The 22,165-nt window shown below is 41.2% G+C and overlaps 1 protein-coding gene across 3 annotated transcripts in view; it reads left to right on the forward strand.

Moving 5' to 3' along the window:
- The window catches only part of LOC101166293 (sodium-coupled neutral amino acid transporter 3-like), a 37,122-nt gene extending 16,272 nt beyond the window's left edge, over positions 1 to 20,850 (forward strand). For all 3 annotated transcript variants that reach the window (XM_011474770.3, XM_004068611.4, XM_011474769.3), the window contains 11 exons: positions 50 to 142; positions 1,108 to 1,189; positions 5,169 to 5,251; positions 13,603 to 13,661; positions 13,873 to 14,046; positions 14,174 to 14,253; positions 14,345 to 14,445; positions 14,894 to 15,018; positions 15,098 to 15,242; positions 16,966 to 17,069; positions 18,351 to 20,850. In XM_011474770.3, coding sequence (XP_011473072.1) covers positions 50 to 142; positions 1,108 to 1,189; positions 5,169 to 5,251; positions 13,603 to 13,661; positions 13,873 to 14,046; positions 14,174 to 14,253; positions 14,345 to 14,445; positions 14,894 to 15,018; positions 15,098 to 15,242; positions 16,966 to 17,069; positions 18,351 to 18,455 — 1,151 coding nt within the window. In that variant the 3' untranslated portion in view covers positions 18,456 to 20,850. The remainder of the gene's footprint in view (positions 1 to 49; positions 143 to 1,107; positions 1,190 to 5,168; positions 5,252 to 13,602; positions 13,662 to 13,872; positions 14,047 to 14,173; positions 14,254 to 14,344; positions 14,446 to 14,893; positions 15,019 to 15,097; positions 15,243 to 16,965; positions 17,070 to 18,350) is intronic.
- Positions 20,851 to 22,165: the final 1,315 nt, after the last annotated feature.

Here is a 22,165-nt window from a genome sequence, read left to right on the forward strand (position 1 = left end):
GACGTTCACAAATCAAACCACCGGCTATTGTTTTCTAATCTGCTTACAGGAATTCGAGCTTATGAGCAGCTGGGGTACAGGGCCTTTGGCACTCCAGGAAAAATGGCTGCTGGGATTGCAATCACCCTGCAGAATATTGGAGGTGAGCAGCCTTATGATTTATGTGTTCACAAACATTTGGATTTTCTGCAACCTGCTGAGGCACAGCTGGAGAACAGTATTCTGTAGTAGACTTCATCACCTCTTTACAGGCTCAGCAATAGCCACTACAATCTGTGGTATTTCTTAAGCCAGTGTTCTTGAATATAAGCAGAACCACCTGATTAGTGCTGCTGGTTGTGTGACTGAACTCTCATCACCTCTGAGTTGATTGTGTCCAGATTTTTTTCTCAGAATGAGACGTGACTTTTAACTAATCCCTAACTAAAACCAGTTTGCCCAATTGACTCTTAGTATATTAGAAATGAGTTGAACAAAGATTGGAACAATTTGAAAGTTGGTGAAGAAACTCAGTCTGCACTACTGGTTCCTGTCATAGTCCTTTGGCTTTTTACAGACAAACCTACATAGTTGTGCAATCTTGTGAAAAGCAGATCTTGCAATATTGTTAGCTTAACCCCCATGTGCTGCTTAGTGGGTTCTGAAAACACTGAAAACACTGTGTTCTGAAACAGAAACATCTCTATTATTTCTCGCTCTATGTGAGATGTTAGTTGAGCCTTTAATAGAAAACCAGCGTTTTAGCCTTTCAGTAACTTTCCCACCGTTCTAAAATACTGTTGCACATAAATCATTAAGTGAGGGCTACACATGGAGGTCATAACCGTGTTAAAACATGATCATAATCTAAACAAAGAGTAGATTTGATCTCTCTGCCTCTATTAAGTTCTAGATATTCTTTGTTATCCTCTTTTATATCTCTGGGTTTTCTACTTGTGGGTGGTGGGGTAAAGGTTGTTTTCTGCAGATAAATATGACATTTTTTGTGCAAAAAAAAAATTGAACTCTCCCTTTGATTATAATTTATAACTGTGGACATTTTTATTCATACATGAAGTTGCTTCCAACCCCCCATGTTCATGTTTCTTCTGTTTGGTCTTGTTGCAGCGATGTCCAGCTACCTTTACATTGTTAAATCTGAGTTGCCCCTGGTCATCCAAGCTTTCCTTAAAGAGGATCCCAACTCTGAGTGAGTACGGTATTATCCTTTTTTTTTGACATGCCAGCGTGACTGCCTGTACCCGTATCCTGCCTTTTGTTGACCTACACTGCGCTCTGTGTGAAGGTCAAGGGGCCTGGCAGGTTCAGCAGGAGCATGGGGGGGGGGGCACAGGATATCAGTTTGCTCTCTTTATTGATTTAGTCAGCGTGGAGTTCTGATAAGATTGGACAGTTGGAATTGGCTGAGCGGTGGGGTGGTTATGATTGCGTGTTTTCTGGTTCCACACGGTTTTAAAGTCCTGCTACAATCATCTTTTGGTCGATTGTAAAAGCGTTCCCTGTGGTCTTTAACTATGAATATACTGGTTTTAGCCTAAATAAAAAAAAAACTGTGTTGTTTTCTAGGACATATTTTCTGCAGAGCAGCAGGAATTCATCAGAAATTCACCTCTGAGTTGTGGGCGGGACTGTTGGCGGACAGTAAGCCAGCATTTCCGAACATCCCATTGTTTGCATTCTCTCCTGCTTGCTTACAGCCCCTTACAATCCTAAGTTTACATTAGCAGGCCAACAAAAAATAGCGAGCAATATTGGAGCTATTCAGCCGTAAAGTTTTGAGCCAGATGCCACCTCAGACAATGAAAACAAAGACGTTCATGGATCTATTTGTCTGCAAGTGGGTGATCAGAATGGAGCAGAGAAAGGGAGCTTATGGCTGATTGTAGTTTGTATGGAACAACTATAAGTTTTTTCAAACTGCATTTTTTCATCTGCTCCCGATTCACCACGAATTTGAATAAAGAAATATTTGGAAATGCAATTTTAAGCTTAATTTTCTTGACACATGTCCTCTTTCATGAGAAAAAGGCCACAAGAACATCTTTAAAAACACCAAGGAGGTGATTTTCATTGGAGTGGGCTTTAACCCTTGCACTGTCAGCTCTTGAAACCAGCGCTTATCCTGTGAAAGTTTTGCTTCATGCGGGAAAACCCTGCAAACAGCTCAAAAGGAAAGAAGTGGGATCAAGCTGCCTACTTAAATCTAAAAACAAACTGTGATCAAAACAGAGAGCAGAAACTGCAGCTTCACCCACTGTGTCGCACTGAGGTTCTGCAATATCCAACATCTCTCAAGTATCCCAGGTTATCCTGTTCTGCTGATTCATTTTAGACTGGGAGAAGCTATATATGGATTCCTCTCCATGGCACAGTAGCATATGATCAGTGGCAAACATCGTCATTATGAGCTATATTCAGCCACACGGAGGCATTCTGTAACAGATGGTGTGGCCTTTTAAGAATCATAAACTCCTTGAGTCCAGTCTAGAATTACAGAACCCGTCAAAACATCACGGAGCTCCAGAACAATCAGTTCTGCAGCACTCATGGATTCAAAGTGTAACGACTTCTCTGCATTTCTGACAGACGCACAAACATGTGACAACAGCCAAGAGTTTCAAGTCATAGTGCCAAATTCCTAGACTTTGCATTAGGATGGGTCAGCTCATTGACAACGGTGATTGTTCAAATCCACTGCAAACCATGAGGAATAAGTCATTTATGCAAAGACTGACGTTTATGACCAGTGGCTCTTAAAATAGTCTGGAAATAGCCTATAATAATCTGTGGCAGGTGCCCTGCTCTCCCTGCTTGCTTATGTTGATGGAGTTTCTCATTAACATTACATGAGAAAAAAAACTTGTGTTTTGTTTGTTGTGAAGTTAAAAAACACCCAAAATACTTGTTTGTGTCAACAAAATTCATAAAAAAGTGCTTTTTCTGCTGCTTATTGCCTGGGGAGAGATACACTATCATTGTTTTTAATAGTGTGTGTGCTCCACTGTTAGGTTGAGCAGACTGGTAAAGGATTGATGCTTGTGATCAGTTAGAACACATGAAATTCGCTGCCAGTTAGATTTTTAAATGAATAAAGAGGGTCGTTTAGTATTAAAGATCTATAAGTTGTATCCCACTTCAAATCTTTAGCCAAAATCAGAAAACCTGTGTTGTTTCTAGGGCAGTTTCTGGAGAGCAGCAGGTTCATTAGAAATGTGCCTTTCCCCTCCCCTTTGCTCTGTTTACATGCTCTCCTGTTAGCTTACAGTCCACACGTGATCCTTTAAGTTGACCTTATGCCTCAAAAGGCCCAAAGAAAATGTGGCCTGCTGCTTTCAAGGGACTTTTCCAAACTAGTTCCTGTGCACCCACCTCCAGCATGCTCAAGCGCTGCTGATCTGATAGATTGCTGTCTGCCGCAGCCTGCAGAGCTGTGGTGGACAGCTGATCCCTCTGCTTGTGTTTCACTCAGAGTCAAGAATAACATGATTAGCTGCTAAAAAAAGAGGGCTGATGGACACAAAGGCCTCACTGAGCACAAGATTTAAGAGACAGTAGGCCTTAATGGATCAAGGGCCATTTCTTTAAGCTGTATGCTGCTGCTGATGTTTTCTATTGTCACCCATGCTGTAAGCTCATTTCACCTGGCAATAAAAACATACTTCTTTTTTTTTACCATTTGTTTTCTGTTAACAAAACTGAAAGGCATCATGTTTGGTGCCATTTTTAAATTCAAGGCAACTGTATATGTTTGGCTCAGGACACCAGCCTTCTAGAGCCTCAGCACTGAAGTGTAGTACTTAGAAACCGTAGAGGGTGATGGAATAAATGGGTAGACATTTTTCTGAAAGTACAAAGTTAGTCTCTGGTTCTCCTAAATGGCTGTTGATGTTGTAGCTAAATTCAAAAACGTCTGTTTTGTCGTCTCCTTTTCCAAAACTGCCACATAAATCATTTGTTACATAATGGTCTATTCCAGGGCTCATGATGAGAGCCGCATTTGGAAAGACACATTTCTTCCAGAGTCCTCGACATCAGGGGTGGGCGATACTGGGTATTTGGGTACTGACTCGATACCAAGGAATTGGCTAGTAATGCTGATGTCCATACTGATACCGATATAGATACGGATAATTTTTCCTTAAATGTTCTGATTATAGAATAATTTTGAAAATACACATTTTTTTGTTAATTAGGTGTATAATAAAAACACACGACATAGTCTTTTAGCAGATAAAAATGTTAATTAACTAATGACTACAGTCTGAACTGAGCATACATCAATTACAGAACATGTGTATTAGTAACGGCATAATACAATAATAACAACAAAAAAAACAGTAACTAGTGCAACATTTTTACAAAAAGCTTCAATGTAACAACGTTTCAGAAAATAGCACCACGAAAATATATTTTCAAAATAAAGGCAGTTATAAAATAACAAAGTAACTACCGTACCTAAAAAAGGTAAACAAAAGTAACACTGTGTGGGATATTTTTTCTCCGCATTTGACTGCTAGGGGAGTGGTGAGGTGCAGACACAGGCCCGCTCGGGAACCATATGGTGGTTTAAATATAAAATAAAATAACACTTCCAAAAATCTTGCCATTGCTGCAAATATGTGGCTCTTTAACGAATATCTCCATTCTCTGATGAAGCAGGGAGGAGAAGGGTAAGGTGTGAGCTGTAGCAAGACGAGGTGTCTGTGTGAACAGCGCACTTCAAGTGTTGCCAGATTGGGCAGTTTTCCCCGTAAATGGGCGAGGTTTTGCTCAAATTTGGCGGCTTTTTGCACAATCTGGCAACACTGCGTTTTCATGGACTTTGTAAGTAAATTCAAGAACTTTACTTTATGTAGAAAAACTGCAAAGAAAGTATCGATCTCATCACGCAAGTATCGATACCTCACCTTGGTATTGATACTATCAATAGTCAGAAGGATATGCTCACCCCTACTGGACATTTACTGCCGGCTATTTAGGGTCAGAAAAGTTTTTAGGGCCACTCTAGCACACACATTAGAGCTGCTTTATTTCAAGAAACAAATGTTTACAAAACACTTTATAGACTATCACCTCCTCTTTCATTAAGAGCTTCTGTTTGCTGTACACTGTTTTAATGTTTTAAATCTATAGTTTACCAAAGTAAAATAGATTTGTCTTTTTTGCAGCCTTTGGTACTTGAATGGAAACTACCTTGTCATCATTGTCTCTGCCTGTGTCATCCTGCCACTTTCTTTAATGAAACAGCTTGGTGAGTAAAATTGATGCAATCACACATTTTCTCTGAAACAAATGACCTTTTTCCATTTAAAGTTTAATTTTACTGAGTTTTTGTGATGAAACAAAGATATGTGTTCTTCTACAGGTGAATCTGAACAGCTCATAGGAAGTATACATTATCCATGTTGTTTTAAATTGACTGAGATAAACATAGACATTTGTCATTTACTTTACACTAGAAGCTGAGTCATTGACAAAAAGGAATTTTTACAGTGTAAAACACATTTTTAAAAATTACAGCAGGAAAATGATAGGAGGCCATTTTGAAGATGTGTTTTAATTACAGTATACCGTGGGGCAAAAAAAGTGGTTTGATGGCTTTGCTGCTACGGGTAGGACTTATGCATGGGAAACCAGGATTTTTTTCCCAGGGGCCACGATGAGCAAGACCCTTTGTGCTACTGCCTAACTATGTAGCCACAAAGGGGCCAAAGTTTAGGTCATCCTGTGTTGGTCCCCAAGTTAGATAAAACACAGGGTTGTGTCAGGAAGGGCATGGGGCGTAAAAATCTCTGCCAAGCCACCTGTGTGTGCAAATGAGTAAAAGCTGATTCACTGTGGCGACCCCTGAAGTGATAGGCCAAAAGGTGAATTACATACATTGGGGAATCAAAATATTTTTCTGTCACTGTTTCTGCATTTTGTCCCATCCATCCATCTTCTTCTGCACACCTGGGACTGGGTTGCGGGGGCAGCAATCTAAGCAAAGATGCCCAGACTCCCCTCACCCTAGCCACTTCCTCCAGATCCTCTAGGGGGACCCCGAGGCGTTCCCAGGCCAGCCGAGAGAAGTAGTTTCTCCAACGTGTCCTGGGTCTTCCAAGGGGCTTCCGCCCACTGGGACATGCCTGGAATACCTCCCCAGGAAGGTATCCAAGAGGCATTCAGACTAGATGCCCTAGCCACCTCTTAATGTGGAGGAGAAGCAACTCTACTCTGAGCTCCCTACGGGTGACCAAGCTTCTCACCCTATCTCTAAGGGAGTGCCCAGCCACCCATCCATCCATCTTCCTCCGCTTATCCGGAACCGGGTCGCGGGAGCAGCAGACTGAGCAGAGATGCCCAGACTTCCCTAGTCCCAGCCACTTCCTCCAGCTCCTCTGGGGGGACCCCAAGGTGTTCCCAGGCCAGCCGAGAGATGTAGTCTCTCCAGCGTGTCCTGGGTCTTCCCCGGGGCCTCCGCCCAGTGGGACATGCCCAGAACACCTCTCCAGGGAGACGTGCAGGAGGCATCCGGACTAGATGCCCGAGCCACCTCAACTGGCTTCTTTCAATGTGGAGGAGAAGCGGTTCTACTCCGAGGTCTCCGCGGGTGGCCGAGCTTCTCACCCTATCTCTAAGGGAGCGCCCCGCCACCCTACGGAGGAAGCTCATTTCAGCCGCTTGTATTCGGGACCTCGTTCTTTCGGTCATGACCCATAGCTCATGACATTAGGTGAGTATTGGAACGAGGATCGACTGGTAAATTGAGAGCTTTGCTTTTTGGCTCAGCTCTCTCTTCACCACAACGGACCGATACAGCGACCGCATAACTACGGACGCCGCTCCTATCCGCCTGTCAATCTCACGCTCTTGTCTTCTTTCACTCGTGAACAAGACCCCCAGATATTTAAACTCCTCCACCTGGGGCAGGGAGGTCCACCCACAGAGAGATGGCAGACTACCTTTCTCCAGTCAAGAACCATGGCCTCAGATTTACCCATGCTGACCCTCATCCCAGCCGCTTCACACTCGGCTGCAAACCGCCCCAATGCACGCTGGAGGTCCTGGCTCGATGAAGCCAGCAGGACATAATCTGCAAAAAGCAGAGAGGAAATCCTGTGGTCCCCAAACCAGATCCCCTCCGGCCCCTGGCTGCGCCTAGAAATTCTGTCTGTAAAAACAATGAACAGAACCGGTGATAAAGGGCAGCCCTGCCGGAGTCCAACGTGGACCGGGAACAGGTCTGACTTACTGCCGGCTATGCGAACCAAGCTCCTACTCCAGTCATACAGAGACCGGACGGCCCCCAGCAAGGCTCCCCGGACCCCATACTCCCAGAGCACCCTCCACAGGATACCACAAGGGACGTGGTCGAACGCCTTCTCCAAATCCACAAAACACATATGGACTGGGTAACAGGGTTGGGCGATGTCCCCTAAATTGGCAGTTGACGGTGTTTGCTGTCAACCATCGGGATGGACGGTGATATCGCCGGGGGGGGGGGGTTCTTATATAATTGCTATTCTTTATTTTATTTTATTACTTTATTTATTTTATTTCCCAACTAATGACTCATCCGCGATGATCCAGTATAAACTGAGGGAAGTGACTTTAACAAAAAAAAGTAACAAACAAAATTGAAAGAAGTAGTCCGCTCCCGCACTTAACTAGTCAAGTGGACCGGTGGAGCGCGGACTTACAGCTTTGTCTCTGAGGGGAAGGGGGGGGGGGGTGCTTTGTTACATGAGCGGTATGTGGGAGATTTAGAACTGCGATCCGTCCCGCAGTGTGTCTGAGCACAGCTCGGATCGTCAGCACACACACACAGCAGTTTGGGGCAGTTTAGTTCAAAGCAAAAATGTCGCTCATTCCTTAGAAACCGTTCAAACAATCACGTGGTTTTGTGTTTCGAGTCGTGTCCCGACAAAATAAAGGCTGATGTTATTCCCACATGTTTACGTGCAGCCAGGTTGCAGATTGCAGCACCACCCAAAGCTAATGTTGTTAGCACGTGTAGCATACTGCTAATCCTGGATCCGTTCTTCAACAGAAAAAGCACTGACCACACAGATTAAAATTAAAATGATGAGCGAACAGGCGCTTCATAATAATCGTAACATTATTAAAAGCACGTTTAGAAGATCGTCTCATATATTACCGAGCTGACATGTCAACGTATATGGCCGCTCGGCAACATTGTTTTGGATTGAATTGTTACATTCAATAAAGTTTGAAAAAAAAAATAGCCGCTCGGCGGAAGTTATATCCTTTTCCGGTTTTTCAAACCCTACTGCGCATGTGCGAATGATTTATTCCGACCGAAAGTGTGAGCCATGTGAACGTTTGTTATATTCTGAAAACATTTTTCTGGGCCCATGTACACGGTTGGATTCTAATCCGACCATTGATGCCAACAAGATAATTTGCACATGTAACCGCGGCTTATGGTATCGACTCGCAACGTGGCGGGGTCGTGGCATCACGATGGTGTCTCTCCATCGGGATGTCACTCACCCATCATGATGGACGATGGTATCGTACATCGGCATAACCCTACTGGGTAAGCGAACTCCCACAATCCCTCCAGCACCCTAGATAGGGTATAGAGCTGGTCCACTGTTCCACGACCAGGACGGAAACCGCACTGTTGTTCCTGAATCCGAGGTTCAACTATCGGACGGACTCGGCCCAGCCACCCTTCAAAGGAAAATCATTTTAGGCGCTAGTATTCGGGACCTCGTTCTTTCGGTCATGACCCAGAGTTCATGACGATAGGTGAGTGTTGCAATGAAGTTGACAGGTTTGCTTTCTGGCTAAGCTCTCCCGCCACCACAACGGACCGGTACAACGATACCATAATGGCGAACGCCGCTCCAGTCCATCTGTCAATTTTCCCTCACTACTGAACATGACCTTAAGATATTTAAACCCCTCCACCTGGAGCAGGATTACTCCACCCACCGAGAGAGGGCACACTAAGTCTCTCTGGTCAAGAACCATGGCCTCAGATTTACCTATGCTGACCCTCATCAAAGGGGCTTCTCACTTGACCACAAACCCACCCAATGCATGCTGGAGGTCCCGGCTCGAGTAGCCAACAGGACATTATCTGCATAGAGCAGAGCAAAAATCCCGTGGTCCCCAAACCAGACCCCCCTCCAGCACCTCTCTGTGCCGAGAAATTCTGTCCATAAAGATTATGAACAAAGGCTGCAATATTGGACAGCTCTGTCGGAGTCTATGCACCGGAAATAGGTCTTAATTTCTGCTGGCAATGCGAACAAAGCTCCTCTCTGATCAGAGATTGGACAACCCTCAGTAAGGCTCCCCGGACCCCATACTCCCATAGCACCCTCGACAGGAAACCACGGGGGACGGAGTCGAAAGCCTTCTCCAAATCCACAAAACACGTATGGACTGGATGAGCGAACTCCCACAAACCCTCCAGCATCTAAAAGAGAGTGTAGAGCTTGTCCACTTTTCCACGACTAGGACGGAAACCACACTGTTGTTCCTGGATCTGAGGTTTGACTATTGGACGGAATCTCCTCTCCAGTACCCTGGCATAGACTTTCCCAGGGAGGCTGAGGAGTGTGATTCCCCAATAGTTGGAACACTCCCTGGGGCCCCCCTTCTTGAAAAGGAGAACCACCACCCATGTCTGCCAGTCCAGGGGTACAGTTCCCGGCAGCCATACAATGCTGCAGAGACGTGTTAGCCAATACACTCCCACAGCATCCAGAGACTTGAGGTACTCAGGGTGGACCTCGAGCCTTGTCACCAAGGAGCTCGTCGACTAAGTCAGTGATTTCAGTTTAAGGAGATCCTTGAAGTAGTCCCTCCACTGCCCAACAATGTCCCCAGTCAAAGTCAACAGCTCCCCACCTGCACTGAAAACGCTGCCTGCAGAAAACTGCTTTCCCATTAATTCCCCCACTTCATTCGTTTTCTGCTTTTAACCTCCCATCAGTTGATCAAATTAGTGAACTCATCCAAAAATCCAACACCTCTTCCTACCAGCTTGATCCAATACCCTCAAGGCTACTCTCCCTTCTCTGTCCCCACTGATCACCAGCATCATTCATGCCTCCCTTTTAACTGGAACAGTTCCCATTGCTCTCAAGTCAGCAGTAGTCACCCCCATACTAAAATAAAATGGGTTCAGACCCCTCCAACCTCAACGATTTCCGCCCAATATCAAACGTCCCATTCATCTAAAAAATTCTTGAAAAAACTCAACTCCATGCCCATCTCTCCGTCAACAATTTAAACAAAGAGCTCCAGTCTGGTCTTCGTCCCTTCCACAGTACCGAATCAGCCCTCCTCAAGATCACAAACGACCTCCTCTTTGCGGCAGATGCTGGTTCCGTTTCCATCCTCCTCCTGCTAGATCTGAGTGCAGCATTTGACACTATCTCCCACCCCATCCGTCTGGACAGACTTTGGACAGATGCCAACCTTCCTAAAGGGGAAGGTTGGCATCAGAAACCTTCCCCTTTAGCTGGTTCCATTCCTATCTCTCAAATCGCACCCAGTTCATCCAGTTAAAATCATTCGCCTCTCCCGTGACTCCAATCACCACAGGTGTGCCCCAGGGCTCTGTCCTGGGGGCCCTTTCTCTTCATCATTTACCTCCTCCCCCTCGGTCACATCTTTCGGAAACACAATATGCAGGTTCATTGCTATGCGGACGACACCCAGCTCTATATCTCCTCCAAACCGGGCTCTACTTTTCCACCTTATTCCCTCTCCAATTGTCTTTTTGAAGTCAAATCCTGGTACACCGCAAACTTCCTTAAATTAAACTGCAATAAGACTGAACTTCTCGTTGTTGGCACTAAATCCACTCTTAACAAGCTCTGTAATTCACTGCCCACATCAATAACATCACCCGTTCGGCTTACTTCCATCTGCGTAACATTCGTCGTCTCCGTCCCGCTCTCACTCTTCACTCCACAGCGGTCCTAGTCCACAGTCTCGTCACCTCCCGTATAGACTACTGCAACTCCCTTCTTTCTGGACTTCCACAAAAAACCCTCCGTAAGCTTCAACTGCTTCAAAACTCAGCTGCTCGAATAATAACCTAAACCCCCTCCATTCACCATATTACACCCGTCTTACAGCAGCTTCATTGGTTACCAATACCTCCCCGGATCACTTGCAAAATCTTCATTATAACCTTTAATGCCCTCCACAACCTCGCCCCCCTCCGTATCTTTCAGAGCTCCTGACTGTTGCTACCCCCACTCGCTCCCTCAGATCCTCTTCCTCCCTTCGACTGGCTGTTCCACGACCCCGTCTCATTACCATGGGGGGGTAGAGCATTCAGCAGCTCTGCCCCGCAACTCTGGAACTCCCTCCCCTCTGATCTACAAAATATGGACTCACTCTGTCAGTTTTCCAAACATCTCAAAGCTCACCTGTTTCACCATGCATTCAGCACATAATATTTAAGCTGCTGTTTTAACTGTTAAGTTATTTTGTGTTCTGGTGAGTTTTATTGTTGTTTTTTATGTTTTTACATAATTTTGTACTGTGAGGCGACCTTGAGTGTCCAGAAAGGCGCTATATGCACAAAATTTATTATTATTATTATTAAACTCTGCACTGACCTTTACTCAGTCCAAAGTATTGTTAGTCCCACTCTTCCTGCGTTACTGAGGGTTTATCCTGACCTAATCTTCTGATTTCCTGACCCTGTATCATATTTGACTCTGTTTGCCTGCTGGTCTGCATCCTGACTATTCTCTTTGTTCCTTTCATGCTCCTATGTTCGTTTTTGACCCCTGCCTACCTGACCCTGATTTATCTTTGTATACTTTTAGCTGAGCTAATAAACCTGCTGCAGTTGGAACCAGCTGTCTGTTTTGTGACAGTAATATTCATCGTAGATACAATTGAGACGGAATAAATAATCCAGAAATTGAATAATTGTAACCATTTGTTACCTGTTTTAATGTCAGCTGTTTAAACTGGTTATCTGTATAAAGACACCTGTTTACACACTGTAGCTGCCATTGTTGTTCCAGTGTCACATGATCAGGGGGAGAATTTAATTTCATGCACCTGTTCATCTGCAGGTTTTGTTTATTTTTGGTTTCTGTATGGAGAGGGTGAGCAGAGTCTGGTATCTTTGATGATTGCTTCATGTAACACGTTAAGCTGGAATGATATTTGAAACCTTGAAAAATTAGTTTTATTGTTGTTACATATTTTTTATTCTTTAGGATAAACACAACAAATGTGTTAGCAAAACAGTATTTAATTTCCTTTTGGCCATTACAAACCGTGAACCTGGCTCAACATCTCCTGCATCTGGACAAGCCTTAAAGTTGCTACACATACAATTAAACAGTCAAACTGTTACCTCTCCACCATGACCAAGACCAATGAGCTGTCTAAGGACACCAGGAAGAACATTGTGGACATGAATAAGAGTGGAAGACTGGGGGGTGGGGGGGTTGAATGTTAAGTTGCATTCCCAAGAACACCATATGCACTGTTAAGCACGGGGGTGGAAACATCATGCTTTAAGGGAACTTTTCTGACAAGTGACAGGACGACTGATCCTTGTTAAGGAAAGGATCATTATATCGATGCATGGAGATTTAAAGCAAAAACTTCCTACCATCGTAAAACATGGCTGGATCTGATCCCAAACACCAGAAGACTAGCTACTTTTAAAGCATTTCAAGTTTCTGAACTGGTCTAGGTAGTCCCTGGACTTCAATCCATCAATAGATGGGAGAATCAGAATATGTGGAGGGAGTTGAAAACTTGTGTTGCCCAGCAACAACCATAAAATATCACAGCTCTTAAGAAGATCCTCATGATAGAATGGACCAAAATAGCAGCTACGATATAAATGTGAAGACCTACAGGAAATGTTTGACCTCTGTCCATAACAACCACTGTTACGTTAAAAAGTATTAAGATTAACTTCTTTTCTTCACCACTAAATAAATGACTTATTTTAAAATCAAACAATTGTTCTTTTTTCCATTCTTTCTCTATCTCCATCTCTATCTATGATGAACAATGCTGACTTATCTCATCTTTTTAGGAGAGACGATTTGATAGTTTATTAAAACACAAACGTTTCATAAATAAAGGAGGAAAAGTTAAAGACAGTCAATTTTGCAGATGAAGGATACTTATGAAGGAATTTATGCCTTTATGATCTAATATTTGTAGAGTGTTGACCACCTGGGTATACACATTTAACTGAAGTGCATATACATGGAGTTTTCTTGATGAAAAATGCATTTGGCATTTAGCTAGCTTACACAATGAGACTTTGATGGAAATGCTAACATCAAGCAATTAGTGTGTTTTTATCCTGTCACTTGCCAGGAAGTCAGCGGGTGCTCCTAATGTTCTCTTTGATAATTACTCTACAGATTTAGGCCTAATCCGCTCACTATTACAGAGTAAAAACATGTTTTTGTCTTCATGGGTCCTAGGCACTCTGCAGGATTCTCTTACAGCATATTCATTACTGAGCTGGAATAATTGATCTACCTATAAATCTGACAGGCTTCATTGTTGCTAATGTGGCACTTTCAAAGAACAAGTGCAGCCGTGTAACAGGTTGTTGATATTGAGTTTCTTTTTTTCCAGGTTACCTTGGCTACACCAGTGGATTTTCTCTCAGCTGCATGGTGTTCTTTCTCACTGCAGTAAGTGGCCCCTCATCACAGCTATTCTTCACACAGAGCCTCATTTATTCTGACATGTCGACCTGGCACACGGGCCCTCTTTCTTGCCCTCGTCTTTTTCCTACACTTGTCCCTATTTTGAATTGATGCTTGATAAGGTGGATTTCATTGTTCTAATGGACGGTTTTCTTGCGTCTTTTGACCCTTATCTCTCTTTTATCTGTGTTTACAGGTCATTTTTAAGAAGTTTCAGACTCCTTGCCCGTTCGAGGAGTATTCAGTCAACAGCACTGCTGCACACCACAGCCCGAATGTCTCAAACCACATCCAGGAGTACATCGCTGGTGGTGTTCCTGAGGAAGACGACTCTCACTGCGGCCTTCGGATGATCACCCTCAACACACAGGTTAGCATTTGCACCAACAGCCTTTTTAGATATAGAATTTCTTCTAACTGGTGGTACACACTCTCTTTGAGAGGCTCTAGAGGCTGGCTAATTATAGAAAGTTATGTGTCTGTTCACTTTTTTACAGACGGCTTACACAATCCCTATTTTGGCTTTCGCTTTTGTTTGCCACCCAGAGGTTTTGCCCATCTACACCGAGCTGCGAAAGTGAGTCCTTGTAAACCTGTGGTTTTTACAACAGGTCTGTGCAGAATGTGGCTTTCTTTTTTTTTTACAACTCCAAAATTTCTGATTTCAGTCCATCAAAGAAGAAGATGCAAAAGGTTTCCAATATTTCCATCCTTGTTATGTACACCATGTACTTTCTGGCTGCTCTGTTTGGCTACTTGACCTTTTATGGTGAGCGCAGGTGCCCCCCAAAATCTCTTGTGCTATTTTCCACAAAATCCATACAAACATCAAAATTTCTTCAGCATTTATCTCTAACTGTTGACAAATGCAAACAGGCTGGTATGGCTTAATTTGAACTAACAAAGAATCATAAAGAAATGAATAATAAAGAATACACGTAAATATATCAAAATGAAGTATAAAACCTAATTATTGCTAATGAAATGTTCTTTTGATGCCATGTTCTTAAAATTTCCTCATTATGGTGTTTCAATATAAAACTGACTTTACTTCGCTGCAATCCAGTGTAATGTAATGATGTATAAATAGCTATAACTCTCTTGCGCTGCAGAGTTCCCTCTTGTGGCGACTTATTTGCTGCAGCTTCTACAAAGTACTGCAGCTTTTGATGTTGGTGCACATTCAGAAACTGGTTTCTCCTGGTGTTTTCCTGCAGATAAAGTGGAGCCTGAACTGCTGCACACCTACAGTCGCATTGATCCCTATGACACTTTGATCCTGTGCGTGCGTGTGGCTGTCCTTACTGCTGTGACCCTAACTGTGCCGATTGTCCTGTTCCCTGTACGTGAGAACTTTTTTGTCTTTATTGTGAAAATAAAGTCACCTTGGTCTGTTTCAAACATGAATTTGATCTCTGCAGGTGCGCAGAGCCATCCTCCACATGTTATTCCCCACCAAACCTTTTAGCTGGTTACGCCACGTCCTCATCGCCCTCGTTCTGCTCTTCTTCATCAACATGCTTGTGATATTTGCACCTAACATTTTGGGCATCTTTGGTGTGATAGGTTAGTATACCAGTGTCAGATCTGCCACTTTTGCTCTCGAGTTACATTTTCCCTTGGTGACGGGCATCCAAGCAGCCACTTGTAATGAAAAGTCAATGGAAACGCGTGTAAACACGATTTTCAGGCTTCCGTGTTCAAAATTCTAGCGTTCACACTTAGCTATGCACGTTTTTACTGCTGTTTTTGGATTCTACGTACAAAACGTGCATTGCAAGTTAAACCAAGTTGAACTTTGACCAGTCAGGGATTGGCTTTGGTAGTGATAGGGTCCCTTATAATTTGCCAACAGTTTGAAAATTGATCATGGAGGAGAAATGAATAATTACTGTTTGTGCCTAGCTGGAATTCTGTGACACCAAGTCTTTCATATATTGAGCTGAGAAAGAAAGTTTTGCACCACTGTGACATTTCCCACCAAGACTTCCACCTGTATATGACAGACATTTGCTAGAAGTAGCAAAAGAAAAAAAAAAAGAAGAAGAAGCCCCTCCCTGCTTGTCTAGTGTGAACACCATGGGTTAAACATGCGTTCAAGAACATTTGTTTAGCGAGTTCTTGTGCATCAAATGGGGCGATGGAGACAAATTCAATCTTGTAATGATGAATTTTGTTTTGAAAAATCCGAAACATGTTTGAGATGTTTTCCTTTTACTGCAATTTACTCCTCAATATGAACTCTCTGTGGCAGCACCGGAAATCAAACAAACAAACAACATGACCGGAGGACTGCCAGTGTCAGTCAATATTATTATCAGACTTTGTCCACAAAGTGGAGGCAGAACTTCATACATCAGAGGGGAAAGTTGAACATTTGACATCTGATGCAGGATGTCTGACGCATACCAGAGCTGACATCTGCAGAGATAACTGCTGCACAACATGAAGAGGAGATCAGGAGATCAGGATATTGAGCTGACTCATCTATAGATACCAAGGAAGACAAACTATAAATAATTAATTTGATACATTTCCTGACTCATAAAAAGAATCTAAGCAGCACATTTGGTTTTCTTTCATTTTACATCATAACATTTAGGTTCTTTTTTTTGCAAAAAAATGTATGCTGTTATGATAAAAAAAAAACAGGCTACTGATGCACGAAAACAAGTCGAGGCAAGAACACATTTGTGAAAAACTCAAACTCATGGAAGCTGTTAAGCAATTGTTTGTTTTATATTTTGTTCTTTGTGATGATTATGTAAAGTTTTCCAGTCCTGTGGCTTTGTTATTAAAAGAGGAACAAGTCGGAAAGTTTGACAAACTTCTCTCACTGAAGGATGTCACTTAAAAGAAGAAAAAAAGCACACAATCAACCACAGAAACACACATCTTTTCTAAAGCTCTTTATTAGGTCCAACCTACTTCTGAGAATTAAATTACATTTGTCAGGTGATTTTTTTTTTGTTGTTGTTTTTGTTTCTTACCTTTTCCTGCTCAGATTCTGCTCTTTCTTAAAAATTGGGAACTAAAATAAATTCAATGTTGTTGCATTTAGCTTCATTAAAGTTTGAGTTTCACAGTCATACATTGTCATTTTTAAATTGGACTAACTCTAATTGTAGAGCTACATTCAGGCTTGTTTTTTCAGTACAGAAAACCAGACTTAAGTAAATCATCAGCAATTTCCTAAGCTTTTATGCCAGTAAATAAAATACTCCAAATCATCAGAAAAGAAAAGATTACAGGGTGAAGCTGACTCGATTGTCTTCTACCTCTCTTTCAGGTGCCACCTCTGCTCCATGCCTCATCTTCATTTTCCCTGCTGTCTTTTACATCCGCATCGTTCCCAAAGAGGATGAACCCATGAGCTCCGTACCCAAGATAGTGGTGAGAGATGTTACCGTGTACTGTGTCTCATAAGCTGGAATGATCTCCTATACTAACATACAATAAACAAAAATATGAAGCCAGCACTTTTGGTTTTTGCTCCCTTTGTCATGAGACGAACTTAAAGATCTGAAACATTTTCCAGAAACAAAAAAATAAATAAAAAATTCTCTCAAAGGTTGTTCACAAACCTGTCTAAATCTGTGATAGTGAGCACTTCTCCTTTACCAAGATAATCCATCCTAATTCGCAGGTGTGCCATGCCAAGAGGCTGATTAGACAGCATGTGTATTGCACAGGTGTGCCTTAGACTGTCCACACAAAATAGCCATTCTAAAACGTGCCATTTTGCTTTATTAGTGGTGGTGGTGGGTCTGGGGAAAAGTGGTCAGTACCTGGTGTGACCATGTTGCAGTGAAACAGATCTCCTTCACATAGAGTTGATCAGGTTGTGGAGTGGCTCATGGTGGCGGTGGGGTTCTGGTAAGCATAGGTGTAGGTTATGGATGAAGAACAGAGGTTTCTTTTATTGATGCCATTTTGAGTGCACAGAAATACTGGGATGAGATCCTGAGGCCCATTGTTGTGCCATACATCCAAGAACATCACCTCATGTTGTAGCATAATGCATGTTGCAAGGATCTGTTCACAATTCTGTTCAGTTCTTTCGTGGCCAGCATACTCACCAGACATATCATCCATTGAGAATAATTGTGTGGATGGGTGTATACAACAGTGTGTTCCAGTTCCTGCCAATATCCAGCAACTTTGCACAGCCATTGAAGAAGAGTGGACCAACATTCCACCGGCCACAATAGACAACCTGATCAACTCTATGTGAAGAAGATGTGTTGTACTGCATGAGGTCAAAGGTGGTCACACCAGATACTGACCAGTTTTCTGAGTCCCCAGACCTCCCAATAAGAAAAAATGGCACGTTTCAGAGTGGCCTTTTATGACCAGTCTAAGGCCCACCTGTGCAATAAGCATAATGTCTAATCAGCACCTTGATATGGCACACCTGTGAGGTGGATGGATTATTTCAGCAAAGGAGAAATGCTCACTATCACAGATCTAGACAGTTTATGAACAAAATTTAAGAAAAAGGATTATTTTGTAGAAAATGTTTCAGATGTTTGAATTCATCTCATGACAAATGGGAGCAAAACCAAAAGTGTTGCCTTTATATTTTTGTTCAATGTTTTAATGCAGAAGACTGCAGATTTGCATTTTTCTCCAGACTTTTTCATGGTTGAATCTCCCCCCTCCCCTCATTTTCAGGCTGTTTGTTTTGCCGCTTTGGGTGTCTCCTTTATGGTAATGAGTCTAAGCTTCATAATCATCGACTGGACCAGTGGGACCAGCCGCGCAGCGGGAGGCCACTAATCGCCGCTGTGGCGCTTGCTTTCAGGAAAAGGCCTCCTTCTGTGATGCAGGCAGCCTGAAGAAGCAGAGTCACAGCTGGAGAAACACATCACCAGCTGTCAGCCTTTTAAAATAAACAGTATATGGTGGCATGCAAATAACGAAACAAAACCTTTCAGATACTAATATTAGATTATTTAATTTAATGAAGAGCGAATGGAATTTGTTTAAATAATCAGAAGTAAATAAGGGAGGGGCTGATTCAGTGGTAAAAAATGTGTAAATCGGAAAAAAAGGTTTTATTTTCACCCAAACAGCTGGTCCTGTACTGATAATTTAGGAGAGGATCGTTTTTAAAATTTAGAGTGTTTCGTCATGAGACAAACAGAAGCATTTAGTTTAAACAAATCTCACTTATCTAACATGAAATGAATAACCTATAGATTCAGTCATTCATTAACCCTTGTGCTATCCTAGGCACTTTAACATTGGGAGTTGGGTCATCTAGACCCACTAAACAGTGCGCTGAACCTTTTTTCTTCAATGATTTGTCATCTTCGCTGGTGTCCATGGATTACATGAAATCTTTCCACCTTTATCCACCTTTGTCATGGTAAGGAGAACACGTCAATGTAAGGGTGGGGTCATCTAAGATAGCACAAGGGTCACAGGTGTGATTCAAGAATGGTGATGATAATTTAACTCTTTCTTAGTTTGCATTTAATCTTTGGTGCCTTGCAGTATTTGGAATGACAACCAAAGCATAGAGTGAAACATAAATTTATTCAGATAATTACTATTCATGTGGGACTATTTTTAACTTTTGATAACACAAAGAAACTCAATATGATGTTATTTTTTCCTAAAGAGTACACAGTTAAAAAAAGCTGCATAATTTACAGAATTGTATCTTAATATGCTTCAAATCAATCGCACAAACGTAACAGACTGAAATCTTTACCTTCAAATATTTTCTACTTGCATTGTAAAAAGGTGTCATCCCTTACTCTCTTCAGAATATCAGATACATCCACACATAATTAAAAATGAGTATTCACGTACAGTTTTGTCAGACACAGACTGTGTGCGCCACACACACAAGCAAATACCTAAATAAAAGCATTAACATTTAAAATACTTCAAAAACTATGTAATACGTGTACTTTTGGCCATTTTTTATAATAAAGGTGTGATCAAAATATCCAGAGATGTAAATTTATTTCATGGCATTGTTATTATTGTCAATTATCGCCTTTACGAGATAATGTTACTTTCGACTAAAAAAATCCCTTTAAAACTAGAAAGTATGAACTCATATACTTTAAATAGGATATTGCCTGTGTCTGTTCACTATCTTGTTTGGAGATGTATTTTGTGGATGAAAGGTGAATTCATGGTGGGATTTTTATTCTTCAGTGTTCTGGGTTGAAGTGTTCTGAACATCTTGACAGTTTAGACTTCCAGAGTTTTGCATGTTTATTTCTATTTTTCTCATCAGTGAGCAGCACGGTGACTGATATTGCTTTTGCATTGTTGTGTATAATTGTTAAAGTCTAACTTTCAAATTTGAAGGCACCTTGCTTTTGAAGTATTGATTTGTGATGTAATGTTATGAAAACTAAGAAATAACGCTTCTGAATTACTGTGATGATGCAAGTTTGATATGACTAGGAACAAATTTACTGTGTCAAAAAAAAAATTGAAAGCGAATATTTTTTATTTTATTTTATAACCCCCCCCCCCCCCCCCCCCCTTAGAAATGCTATGCCTTAATGATTTGAACGCTGCTGAAAAAGTTCAGATACGACATATGTTGTTGTTTTATTACTAAAAAATATGTATAATTTCTGATTTTAAAATACAAACTATCCACAGAAAAATCCAGAGTTTTAATCCTAGTTTATTTTACAAGAAGAGTTCTAACTCACCAACTTTGAAAACCTTTTTTGTATTAAGTTTTTCTTTGTAAAGACAGTTGGAAACAGCATAAGATATGTAGTTTTAGTCTTTTTTTGTCCCTTCACGTACTTTGCCGTTTGTCTATGTTAAACTTTAGCATCGTCCTCTTCATGTCATTGTAAAGAAATAAGCCAAAAATAACAACTAACTACCTACCTACATTTCTGAAATGCTTCAAACAAGCTCTGGCTGCAACCAAACATATAAAATCCGTTTCTCTCTTGTACATTGAACAAATCCATGTCATGTTTCACATCTAACTGCTTTAATCTGTACAAGGATACCAGTATCTAAAGTTTAAATGTTGATGAACAAGATCGAACCTTATATTAATAATGTACAGTATATTAATGTAAACCTTTTTTTATTTGTCATACATATTTACTGTAGCTTGTAAAGTGTAAATATTTGGGACAGTTTTAGTTTGGTAAATAAAATAATTGTAGATGGCTTTAAATGGTCTCTCTTGTCATCTGTTTGAAACCATACAGAAAATAGGATCTGGGTATAGATTTGGGTCATGTATATATGTATATATATGTTTTATATATATATAACATTCATGTTAAAGACCCACTTAGATGAAAAAACGTGTTTTTGTTCTTGTGGTATTTTTGTCATGAGAAAGGACATATATAAAGAAAATTAAGAATTTTTGCACATATCACAAGACCAAACTATTTTTTCCTTTGGAACCATTGGTCATCCTGATCCCTTAATGTTGACATTATTATATGAGGAAACAGGAAAGATCTGTAGTATGGAGGACCGGAAGAGACTAACTGAAATAAATATATACGCCATTAAATTATCAAGTTTATGTGACATTCATTATTTAAAATTGTTAAATAAATCAAATTGGAAATCAATAAATCAATGTTTAAATATATGTTGCATTAAAATATTAAAAAGTTAAATTAAACATTTCATGACACTTTTAATTAATGTATGGTCCAGTGTGGGCTAGAAGGGACTAATTGAACTAAAGATGTTTGGTATAAAATTATTATATAAATGTGTCATTATTTAAAATTGGAATGAATAATTAAAGTGTCATTAAATGTGTCAACATTTATTAAAAATTTAATTTTAAACTATTTAAGAAACATGTATTTATTTTATGTTTTATTGATACATTTTATGATTGAATTAATATTTTCATGGTCCGGTTTGCACAATTTCATGGCGTTTTCTGTCAAACTGTCCCGTTAAATTCAGTGGGCGGGTCTAACTCAGATCATCTGTGCTCCATTGCTCTGGCCTGGTCTAAACTTTATAATGGCGGCCTCAGTGACGGGGACTTTTGGGATTTATTTTTAGCAACGTAAAAAAAATGAGAAAACATGAAACTCAGGAATTTATTAAAGTTTTTAAGGGTTTGTCTGGCACGTCACACACAGATGTGCTGGAAACATTGGTTTGGTGAAACATAGAACTTTGGTGAGGGTTGCTTAGTCAAAGCTCCTTTTCCAACCACAGGATTGTAACTTCTAGAAGGGAGCTTCTAGGAACAACGTTACAAGACCAAAGCCATGCCACCGCACCACCAGTTAGCACTGATTGCCCCGACGTGTTAGTAGTTCAACAGGGCACAAAAGATTTGTTCATTCATGGATTTTTCACAATTTTTGAACAGGAATCAGGTGTTTCTGTTTACAGGGTTGCCAACTCTCTCATGCTACACCTTCATTTCTCATGCTGAAATACAATTAAAGTTACTTTTTTACCAGTTGATTTTTTTTAATCAAATGTATCCATTAAAGCTGAAGAAA

The sequence above is a fragment of the Oryzias latipes genome, chromosome 5 (genome assembly GCF_002234675.1).
Source record: "Oryzias latipes chromosome 5, ASM223467v1".
NCBI lineage: Eukaryota > Metazoa > Chordata > Actinopteri > Beloniformes > Adrianichthyidae > Oryzias > Oryzias latipes.